Genomic DNA, 12,102 nt, shown 5'->3' on the forward strand with positions numbered 1-12,102 from the left:
AAAGTTTTGTGGTAATCCGGAGTAAACAAAAAAAAGCTTGAACAGATTTTCTGTACATCTATATGGGCTTCATCACTTTTGTGTATTTCAACCGCTCAGAATTTGAGGAAAAAATGAAAACTATATGGAAATACTGATATAATTATCAGTAGCTTTGATTATTATAGCTAGGATTTGATTATCAATAATTGTTATAATTGCAGATTCAGTCCTTATGATTGAGGTATCTTAATCCATAGCTTGTCTACGTAAGCTTGAAAAGATATTCTGTAAATCTTTGAATCGGCCCACTTTTGCGTCCCAGTTCATACTGACGATGATAATGATGCACTGTGTTCTGTTGATGTGTTTTTATATGAATTTGTTATCAATGAAATATTCAATCCTGATGATTGTGGTCATTCTTCCGATAGCTTCACTACAAGGAAGGATTGGAAAAACAGAAGAAGGAAGGCTACAAGATGGTGTCTGACACCCCAGAATATAACCGTGCTATTTATGCAGCTGCCCTAGCCAGTGATGTAAGTACAGGACCTTTGTTTTCTAGTATTCTCTCTCTATTATGCAGTAGAATGATTGCTGTCCCTGGTGCTGAAAATGTTGTAGTGCTGTCCCTTGCTTTGAGGCAAGATATAGAATCATCATGATAGTTTTCAATGGGTCAGAAATTAGATTCAGCCAAAAAATGAAGTACTGGTTAGATCTGGGTAAGAGGTTGTTTGCCGGAACTTGCAAGTACAATGTATGTTGGGAACGTGGCATATCAAATAGAACTGCTATGTTTTTTTATGTAATTTATCGGCAATATCTTTGTTGCTAAACATTGAATAACAAGATATTCTATACTGAAGTAAGTTATGGCTGTCTTGATTATGTTGACTAAGTTATTCAATTTATTCTGTCACTGGATCAATGTGAAATTTAGAAGTTTTAGTAATAGTAAAGCAGTGTGTGTGTGTGTGTATGTATGTCAAATTTTAGTGTCCTTTTCTGCATACTTAATTAAACACTGTCATTTTGTACAGTACAACTATAAGACTGCGCTGAAGGAGGCCCAAGAGAAGCAGTACAAGAATGTCCATGAGTCTCCACTGTACCTGCAGAACAAATTTTCTGCACAGCTGGCTTCCGGGGTAAATATTGTAAAACCATGTTTTGCTTTCCCAAGCATAATTGTTCCATCGCTTATGACACCATTAGCAGTATAATTTTGACAATGCCAAGATGGGATGCTAGACACACACTGAGAATGGCAGATGGTGATACTATAACAAAGGTGTACAAGTAAACAATTCAGGGGCTTTGTGATACTATTAACGATGAATCACTTCTTCTGTTTGCGCCTCTAAGAATTAGTTCTGTCTATGCTGCCTTGATTGCCCTTGTTATGTTTCATTTGACACCTTACCAATAGATAGAAAGTAAATATTAGTATGTATGAATACGTTCTGTTAATGAATTATTGCAGTAAGACACAATTTGCATTTCACGAAAGTGCTATACTTTTGTCTATACTGATAGAGTTTATTTTACCATCAACATATCTGGAGATCAAATAATCATTTTATGTTATGTCTTTTTCAGGCTCTGTATATCAAGGATTATGAAACAGGGAAGGTGAAATATTCCCTCCCGCCAGACAGAGTGGACATTGTCGCTGCAAAGGCTTATCAGCAGTTTTCTGATGTAGGTATCATGGTAGTACTTAATATGTATGTTTTATGTATCTTTATGGAAAATTGATTCATGTGTAACCTTTTTCTACAATACAATGTGATACAATACTATGTAGTGGTAGATTTTTAAATCTTACACCCTGTTTTCGCTGTTGGTAGTGCATATTCCTACTTTTTTAGTTTTGCTGTGACTCTGCACTAGACAGTGCAGTATTTTCTGACAATTTGGTGCCATTATTGTTCAGCGCAAGTACAAGCAGAAGCCAGGAGTGCCTAAGGTGTTCCCAGACTCCATTGAAGGAGAACGCGTCAAGTCCCTGGAGCCACTGAAAGACGTACGTAACTGTGTAAAATTTTCCATAATGGTGCCAGTTTTTCTCATGTACATTTACAGAGTATCAATACATTGCAATAAATTCTAATGGGGGAACTTTGTATGGTACTATTATTTGATACTATTTATATCAAGCCTGCTGGGCCAACCTCTTGTGTCTGACGACACGGGAGACTCTAAGTCAATTTGTATATATATTGAAAGTTGTAAACATACAGACAAAGTTCTTTCACCTTTTTTTCAAACAACACCCTTCTCTTGGCTTGAAAATGTCCTCTCTGCACTCACTAGAAAGGAAATTTGATAGAAGAGAGTGGCTGCAAACTCTTTTGAATACAAAACTTTCCTTCCCATAAAATTTTCATCTTCCCATCCACACACACATGTATTATACAAATGTATAACTAAAGGTAAATTTTTCTTCCATCATGAAATTGCCACACCAACAGAAAGTCTACAAGCAGGAGCCAGGCGGCTTCACCTCTGAGATTGACACTCCTGAGACAAGGCGGCTGAAGTCTCTTCTTGAGATCGTCAGTGACCACTACTACAAGGAAGAGGCCAAGGAGATTGTGGAGAAGTGCTGCAGCCAGTTCCCCTTCACTGTGGAGATTGAGAGGGTGGAGAAGGTCTCAGAGATGCAGGATGCTGTAAGTTATATGCAATAACATAAATAGCACTGTGGTGTCTGATAAATAAATGGATATTGATTATGATTTGATGAAATTTCTTCTCACTATGCCCAAAGTCTATGCCTTCATAACAACATGGGGATTCTTGTTGTTGATAGACCAATGTACTTATATTAAAGCATACTTAGATACTAGTGCACTTAGACACCACGACTGTTTTATAGCATTAAAACAAGGTTCAAAATTCATACTGCTCATGGTTCCTTTTCTACATGTATCACAGTGATGCATTGCCATTTACGTTCCCAGCTGACACAGGTGGAAATATATTTACAATGTCAATGGATGACATACTAAGAGATATGTTTTTGTTCAAATGACGTAGCAGTATAACTGTTATCAATTGTAACATTCATCCCTTTTTAGAAAAAGTACCGCCAGAAGTGGGACGAAGACAAACAGAACTACTCGGTCATCCCTGACTCGCCCGAGGTTTTGCGTGTGCTGGAAGCCAACAGGATGCAGAGTGATGTAAGTGTTCCAAAGTTTCCACTGGTCCCTAAAGTACTCAACAATAGAAAAGAGTACTAGGTTTTAGAGTGTAAGAGTCACTTACAATATGATCAGGTTTTGACGTTTGTATTTTCGGATGCATGTCTTTAACAGGATTTCTGAAAGGTAATACTTCTTGTTTAGATAATTCCCGTTTGCAACATCTAGACCAAGTTTGTAGAGATGAATTGAAGACTATTTGTTCCTTGAAATTGTTAACTAGAAAGAGGGGTAGGCAACGGAAAAGATGGGAGGATAATATAAGAGAATGGACAGGCAAACACTAAGTGTAAGTGAAACATTGAAAAGAACAGAAAACCGAGAAGGATGCAGAAAGCTGGTTGTCAGATCTTCTGTGGTGCCCAAGCAGTCAAATAGTTAGACTAAAGGATAGATTAGAACTTACTAGTATCTCAGGCTTAAACTTCTAAAGATGTTATTCTCAGGCTAAGATGTTTATGTTGGAGAAGAACATGTATTAAAAGAAGGACATGTTGCATCTTTCACAGCGTCTGTACCAGAAGGGTCTTGCCAAACAGAGGGATGAAGGTTACAAGATGGTGTCAGATACACCAGAGTATACCCGCGCTACATTTGCAGCTGCCCTGGCCAGTGACGTGAGTACAGAACCTTTGTGTCTTCTGCTTGTATCCTCTCTCTAGCATGCATTAGAATGATTGCTGTCCTTGGTGCTAAAAACATTGCTGGTATATTGACATTACAAAAGCAGTGAAAACTGTTACAAAATGTAAGGAAGACAGTTAAAAAACAAGTATAATAGCTCTCCTTGGTGCTGAAAACATAATATAGATTTTAGAAAAAGCTGTGGAAATAGATACAAAATGTAATGAAAACTTCATGATAGACATTTCATAACAAATAAAGGTAACAAATCACATCAATTAGAAGCCTTAGCAGGTGAGATTACCTGGTTGTGTAAGAATCTCCTATACCCAATTAGAAGCCTTCTTTGCAATAAGATAGTTCTTATGAAGCAGTGGTTTCAATGAACAAATCCACACTTGTGGATAAGATGGAAGAAATTGCACAGTATACTTCCATTTGAATGTATATCTTGTTTGTTGTGTTCCTACAGTACCTCTACAAGTCGGCACTGAAGAAGGCACAGGAGACACAGTACAAGAATGTCCATGAGTCTCCCCTGTACCTGCAGAACAAACTGTCAGCCGAGCTCTCATCTGGGGTAGGTGTCTGTTGTTACTCAGAAATTCAATAAAGAAGATTTCATTTTGTGGACTGATTTTAGCACTGTTCTTGCAGCATATTTACTTGACAACAATCTACACAAAATATGCTAGCTAAATGTATGACATACTCTTATTTGTGAAAACTGCATGTAAATAAGTATTGCCAATAATCTGGATTGATGTCTTTAAGTTTTTAACTTGAAAAACAAAATACGTTGCAAAAACAAGTAGAATCCACTATGCTAGCAGAGTATTTTGAGATATGTTCCATCTCAAGAATGTACAAGCTTTGTACATTTTAACAATGTTGTGTTTTCTTGAAGGCGAGGTATGTTAAGAACTATGAGGAGAACAAGGCCAAGTACCAGTTACCTGTGGACCGAGTGGACATGGTCGCAGCCAAGGAAGCTATTGCTCGATCAGACGTAAGTTATCATCACATGTAATGTTTTTAACTCTTGTTTCCTTTTCTCACTTCACTTCACATGACTTGATCTTGTTGGTATGATGTGACCACAGGCTAACCTGTAATAGAAGGCAAACTACATATACTTATTTCAACCTTTATCTAAATCTATTATTTGTTTCTTGTAGCGCCATTACAAGCAGAAATTCGAATCACCCAAAGTGTTCCCAGACGATATTGAGGGCGTCCGTGTCAAGTCTCTTGCACCATTGAAGGATGTAAGTATAACATTATGCTTTAATAATGCATTATTCAAAGTTAATAAAAGTTTGGTTAACGAGATAAAGAGCTCTGTTTTTCTGTTCCATGTTTGCAAGAGGAATTTATTACTCTTTCGCTTATCTTTTTCTTCTCAACCATAGATCATGGAGTGTTAAAATACTTTTTATCAAATTAACAGAAAATCTACAAACAAGAGCCAGGCCGTTTCACGTCCGAGATTGACACTCCTGAGACCAGGAGGCTGAAGTCTCTCCTGGAGATCGTCAGTGACAACTACTACAAGGAAGAGGCCAAGGAGATTGTGGAGAAGTGCTGCAGCCAGTATCCCTTCACCGTGGAGATTGAGAGGGTGGAGAAAGTTACAGAGATGCAGGATGCTGTAAGTTACTTGCAATAAGATGTTAACCAAACAGAAGAGAGCCAAGTAGTGATCCCTGTGGCACCTCATATTGATATCTATTTTAAGCTGGCAAACTTTTTTCTAAGGACGATAAAATCCCTGGACTTAATGATAGAACATTATGATTAAGTATCAACCTGCGCATGCTACCATTGCAAGTAATACCATCAAGATGGTGTTGAATGTCAACAGGTTTATGTCATAGTGAATATACAAGCTCCTTCCTTACAATGGATTGAAATATATTTACATTTCTGATGACGATGACTTAATGAGGTGTATGTATGTCCATTACCATGTACATATACATTTACTGGCCAGTTAGCAAACTATGCTGTTTTCGCCAACAGTTACAACGACCCTTGTAGTCCTTGTGTGGTTGTTTGAGTCAGGTTTGACCTTATTTTAATGTATTACATTTTCTGTTATCAGAAAAAGTACCGTGAAAAGTGGGACGAAGACAAACAGCTCTACAAGGTCGTCCCAGACTCCCCCGAGGTTCTTCGTGTGCTCGAAGCTGCCAAGTTGCAGAGTGATGTAAGTCTTCTTACCTTAGTTGTCTTGAGAATCTAAGTTGAGAAAATGGTAGGTTTCTTAGACCTTAGATCCTCTGGCAACTTTGAGTTAGGTTTCAGTCAGCATTAAGTCCTTTGTACAAGTTTTAAGATGCAAAGTGATGTAAGGCAGAATTTAGGCCTTTAATTGTCTTCTCAACAGTGACGTACCATGTTGTTTCCACATATGAAGTAGCTTACAGGAGCAAACCATAGCATGTGTAAAAAAAATGCTTTTTATTTGTGAATGTAAACCTTTAACATGGATTTCAGAAACTAGAGCTGGAGGATTGAGCTTATGCTTGAAAAGAAATAATGGTCTTGACAAGATGCAATCTCACAAACGTTAACTTTTAGAGAAATGAACCAATGCTAATGGTGCATAATGTGTATTTACAATTCATGTACTGTCCAGACTGTACAATTCAGCCATAGGGCGGCCAACAAGCTTTTAATTCCTTTTGTGGGAATAAACCAGTCTACGACTAATGAAAGAATGTCCTCTTCTTCCTCAGCGTATTTACCAGAAGGGACTTGACAAACAGAGGGATGAAGGTTACAAACTTGTGGCAGACACACCAGAATATCGCAGAATTCTCTTGGCAGCAGCCCAAGCCAGTGATGTTAGTACATGCTCTTACGTTTGTTTGTCTGTATCGTCTCTCTTGTATGCCAACCAATAGAGGTGTATGGTTGCTGTTCTTGGTGCTGAAAACATTGTAGGTATATATATTTTAGAAAAGCTGTGAAAATTGTTACAAAATGTAATGTAAACTTTATTATTAAAGACATTTCAGGTAAAGGAAGATTGCAATCTAGATGAATGATAAGCATTCTTTGTAAAAAAAATCGTTCTTGCAAAAAAGAAACTTCATCAATGAACAGTTCCACACTGAAAATTAATAGAATAGAATAAAAATCCTTCTTTGACTTGTATTAATTGGATGGTTGAATGGATAGAAAATTGAATTATACATTTCCATTTAAATGTCATGTATATTTTTTTTTAATGTTCCAGCAGAACCTCTGTCTTGATTGAATGATTAACCTTCTCCCTGCTGTGTAACCCTGTAACAAGTACAAATTTGGTGCCAAAAAGCTACTTCAGAACGGGGAAGGTTAAAATTTATGTAAAATGAAATTGTACAGAATAGTTTTATTTGAATATATATTTTTTTCCTGTAGGCCCTCTACAAGACAGCCCTGAAGGAAGCCCAGGAGAAACAGTACAAGAATGTCCATGAGTCTCCCCTGTACCTGCAGAACAAACTGTCAGCAGAGATGGCTTCAGGGGTTTGTATTCATCCATTTCACTTCAGTTCACTTAGTGGATTCTTTCCAGATGCACTGCCATTTCTTTCTCAATCAATTTCCGGTATAGTTGTGGGGTTCTTATCAGGTGACTGATGTTGACTATCACTTGACAGTTGTTTTATTATTTTTTTTAGATAAAAGAAGACAATATAAATACATGGCACGAAAACAAAGTAGTTGGCACACATGGATGACCACAAAACCGATAAGTAAAAAAAAATTGACGGCCATTATAAACATAAGACACCACCAATTACCATTTCCATATGAAAAGAAAAGATGTATTAGTTTCCCCCATTTTCCAAAATTTGCGTACTAAGGTTGGTTCTTTTCCATTTTTATTTACAGGCCAGATACGTCAAGGACTATAACCAGATGAAGGTGAAGTACGCATGCCCTGCTGACAGAGTCGACCTGCAGACTGCCAAGATGGTGGCTGGCTTCTCTGATGTACGTACAGTCGTTTAGTTTTGTCTCTTTTTACCACCATGAAATTTAGGCCTGTTCGTCTGTTTGTGTTTGTCCATGTTTGCTGCAATATCTTAAGAAACTCTGGATGGATTGCGATGAAGATTGGTATGGTGGTAGATGTTTTGGACGCAAAGGTCAAGGTCAGTTTTGGGCCTCCTGGTGGCTGACCTTGCTACTGCAGGAGAACTTCTGGTCTTTGTCCTGGGCATGCTGTTATCTTCATTTCTCGTTTTACTTGATAGATATCGTAGCAAAAATCAAGTTTCACCAGATATTCCCAACGTCTTGTTCAAAAGAGCTTTCCCCAAATTGTTATGCTATATGTTAGGTATGCTTTGCTAGATGTTTTTTGTGTAACTTAAATCTTGTAACGTAAATTATTTCCGTAGTCATGTTTCGCTTGTATGTCTGGAGTGAGTCATGGTAAGTGATATACATAACATACATGTAAGTGTGCACTTTCATGTATTATTTACCTTAACTTCCTGTTATGTACAGCTGAAATACAAGCATATTGAGGCCAGGTACACCCCGATTGCTGATACTGTGCAGAACGAACATGCCAAGACCATCGCTGGCTTCAGTGATGTAAGTATCTTATACTGTTTCACTCTTGTTTTTCTGTCATATGCAAAGGTCGAAGCTTTCATATGTGTACATGTATGTTAATCAGAGGTGTAGAAAAAAAATCATGCTCGCAAAGTTGTTTTCACATGAAATTAGTTTGCAAAATCATTTTTTATCAACTTTTCCGGATGACCAGACAAAGATTCAATTCGGATCCTTTCTGTTAAATACACAGCAGTCATGCATGCATTTTTAGGTGTTGATTGTGAAATACTTTAAAGTTTATCTACAAATTAGAAAAAACATACAATGTATGCATATACACTGTAAGTAGTGCATTGCTTTATAGTTTATGTCAACATGTTTCCTTGATGTCCTGTTTATTTAGTATGTAGAAATGTTGATGTTTCTGTGATTGTTGATGTGATTCAACACATTTTTCATCATACAAAGTCATCGGCGTTGGCTCGTGTCCGAGCATTTTAACCGTGTCAGGTTAAAAGTACATACAAAATAAATCAAGTAACAGTGGATAAATTCTCAAAGTGTCAGATGTTTCAGGTAGCATCCATTATACAATGTATTTCATTAGTGACTAAAAGCACTTTTTCCAGTTCTTTGTTGACTGAGTTTGAATTGTTCCTTTCCCAGCTCAAGTATCCCCAGAAGGTGGCAGCCAAGAGCCTGTCCGAGACGGACACTCCAGTCATGAGAAGGATCAAGTCTCTTAAAGAAATCACCAGCGACAACCTCTACAAGGAGGAAGCCAAGGAGATTGTGGAGAAGTGCTGCAGCCAATATCCCTTCACTGTTGAGATGGATAGGTTTGAAAAAATCTTGCAACTCAACGACAAGGCAAGTGTGATTTACAACTTTATCACTGCTGAGAGAATTTACAGAATGATAAGTTTTGTAATGAATGAATTTCTTTATTTCAGATAGGTCACCAGTCCTATAGAAAATAGCCATACAAACATAACACCCAAAAAAACTAGTCATACAGCAATTTACACACATTTGGAGAAAAGAAATTTCTATACTTTATTCACTTTTGTTTATTTAGGCCACACCAAATTGATTTGATGGTTCTCAGATTAAAACTAGAAAGGCAACATTTGCGAGCAAATACAGCATGTTTAGCCATACTCCTCGCCATGCAAAAAATGGACTCTCCCAAAATAACAATGGACCATTCTAAAATACTTGCACTAAAAAAATGAATCACCCCAGTCCAAAATTGAGTCTTCCAGTAGCACCTCAACGCAATATGGACCAGTCCACAACCATATCCACTTATTGATTAACAAATACACTTCTGCTAACAAATGGACTTTTTCATAATCATTCCAGCTCAAAATTGAAAGAAATAATTAAAGAATCCTCCCCTTGCAAGAATGGGATATTCCGTGCCATTTCCATGTCAACCAGTCGAAAAATATCCGCTGAAAATTACACTCTTGCGCATAATCAACCCAGTTCAAAATTGAATTAAAAAAGATGAACCCCAGGGAAGAATGAAGTTTTCCATAGTATACATATGAAGATTTGACAGGAGAAGAAGGAAATGACCAAAAACAACATATTTGAGTCAATTCCAAGTCACCGAGAGGGTTTTAATATAATATTTGTAATATGTTTGAACTATTTTGATTAAAAGAATGTCTAAGTCACAATAGTTCTAAAGTGTTCAAACAATTAGAATTAAAACTTATAACATGTTTGAACTTATTTCACATACGTTGGAAACATTTCGAACGTAACTACACAAAAATCTCTTTATTTAGAACAGTTTCAAACCATCTATCCAAATGTTTCAATGTTCGAACAATTTGTAACAAAAGATTTTCACAATTGCCCCCATAAAGGAAGGTGCTAAGTCCTCCTGTGTGTTTCTGCCTATTTTCGGTGGCCGCGCTAGACCACCAGCGGATTTGTTTTGACGGAGCGTCACCCGCGCGCGACGATGTACACTGTTCGGCACCGCTAATATCCGGCATTTTCCCGCTCCAAAACACTCCACAAGACCCACGTTTTTAGTGTTTTGCCTCGTGTGCAACACGATTCGATTTGCATTACTAACGGGACGAAAATGTTATGATAGAAAAAATTCACCCCGTCCCGGCGTCCGTCTCAAAAACATGAACGACATGAAAATATATTTTCTTACAGATTCAATCACGAAAATCAACAGCATGGGATTCCAAATTTTCGCAACGGCCGACCATTTATCATGGTTGAACTTCCTTCCAAGGCGTGCGATTGATAAACATTCCCGGCACATAATAGTCACTAGTACCAGACTAACGCAAGCTCATGATGATAATAGGGAGAAAGTTTGTCAGTGAAGTTTGGCCACCAGAGGGTACATTCATTAAACGTTACAAGCTAGCGCAAACGGGCGAATCATTGACCTTACCGGGGACTGACTCTACTGGCCTAATCATTCCTTTTTTGCCGAAGTCTACGATCCATACGCCCGTACGTAGGACATGTAGGAAGGCCTGGTGGACGCTACACATCACGGGAGACGCGTGTTGGTCCGAGACAGACAGCGGCGTGCTTTCGATCGCGTAGCGGCGACGCACCGCTGCGACAACGTGCGGGACCAAAACGCCTGTCCCCAGTGAGACCGTGTGTTTTGCGCGGCATGCCCCGAATCCGTCTACCATTGCTGAATGTAGCCCGATTCATAGAGGTCTATTTTGTAAGCATTATTTCATGTACCCCTCAGCGTGAGAGTTCCTTGTGCAACACTTCGCTACATTATATGAATGTATGAAGTCGGCGGCAGAGAGAGATCATCAATCAATTTTGACAGGAGTGTCGCGCCAGTCTGAGGAGAAACGATCTCCCATGTTGTGTTGAAGAATTTGGAGTTTGAAAATATCTGGAATAACTAATGCTAAAATAGACATTCACAAAATCATTGATTTAACTTATTTTCTGTTATAAAATTTCCTAAACTGCAGTTTAACCACTCAGTCTAACGGAACATGGTGTTTTCCCGATAATCACGTTAAATGTTTATGTCCGGTCTTTCCTCCTCGTAAGCAAACTTCCAGCTTGTCGCCAAACTTTGCCGAGGCGATATGTACAGAAGCTGAGCGCACTCGTTGTTTTGTTGTGCTAGCCATGCAGTGACGAGTCTTCGATTATCTGTAGTTGTTGAAGGACACACAGAAATCTTCGGACTGTAGTTTTACCGCTTCGAAGGGCGTGACAGTCAACGGTACTAGTAGTAAGGTTTGAACGAGCGTTGTGTTTCTCAGCTCACCTCAGTTCCAAACGTAAACAACGGGTGCGGGTTAACGTGAGCGGCGGGGGATTTGTTTGGCTGGCGACACCCCCGTACCGTGCCGATAGCGTGGTGTGTGTCGTGTTTCCTTGAAACGGATTTTTAACAATAGAAAACTAGATCTATTCAAGATTTCTAACAAATTTAATGGAAACTTTTCTGTCCGGCGTAGTAGGATTTTGGGAGTACCCAACCGCGCTCTTCACGTGGAAATTTTTGATACCGCGAAAGTAAACAAAACACCTACGATCGCCTGCCAGGCTTCTCGCGGTGGGGCGTCTTTATTGGTCTATCATTAGGTGCTATCAGCTACTTAGCAGGGACGTGTAGATTGCTTTCGTATGGCTCATTTAACCAATGTTCGAAACTGTACGAACAAAAGATGAATCTATATTGTGATAGTTTCGAAAC

The 12,102-nt window shown here is 38.5% G+C and overlaps 1 protein-coding gene across 1 annotated transcript in view; it reads left to right on the forward strand.

Moving 5' to 3' along the window:
• LOC136445762 (nebulin-like) overlaps positions 1–12,102 on the forward strand; it is an 83,131-nt gene that overhangs the window by 40,089 nt on the left and 30,940 nt on the right. Inside the window, exons 76-92 of the mRNA XM_066443899.1 lie at positions 414–521; positions 1,026–1,133; positions 1,585–1,686; positions 1,922–2,011; positions 2,460–2,660; positions 3,069–3,173; positions 3,704–3,811; positions 4,291–4,398; positions 4,726–4,827; positions 4,997–5,086; positions 5,269–5,469; positions 5,923–6,027; positions 6,560–6,667; positions 7,230–7,337; positions 7,707–7,808; positions 8,328–8,417; positions 9,048–9,251. Of these exons, the coding sequence (XP_066299996.1) occupies positions 414–521; positions 1,026–1,133; positions 1,585–1,686; positions 1,922–2,011; positions 2,460–2,660; positions 3,069–3,173; positions 3,704–3,811; positions 4,291–4,398; positions 4,726–4,827; positions 4,997–5,086; positions 5,269–5,469; positions 5,923–6,027; positions 6,560–6,667; positions 7,230–7,337; positions 7,707–7,808; positions 8,328–8,417; positions 9,048–9,251 (2,040 nt within the window). The remainder of the gene's footprint in view (positions 1–413; positions 522–1,025; positions 1,134–1,584; positions 1,687–1,921; positions 2,012–2,459; positions 2,661–3,068; positions 3,174–3,703; positions 3,812–4,290; positions 4,399–4,725; positions 4,828–4,996; positions 5,087–5,268; positions 5,470–5,922; positions 6,028–6,559; positions 6,668–7,229; positions 7,338–7,706; positions 7,809–8,327; positions 8,418–9,047; positions 9,252–12,102) is intronic.

This window comes from Branchiostoma lanceolatum, chromosome 12, assembly GCF_035083965.1.
Source record: "Branchiostoma lanceolatum isolate klBraLanc5 chromosome 12, klBraLanc5.hap2, whole genome shotgun sequence".
Classification (NCBI taxonomy): Eukaryota; Metazoa; Chordata; class Leptocardii; order Amphioxiformes; family Branchiostomatidae; genus Branchiostoma; species Branchiostoma lanceolatum.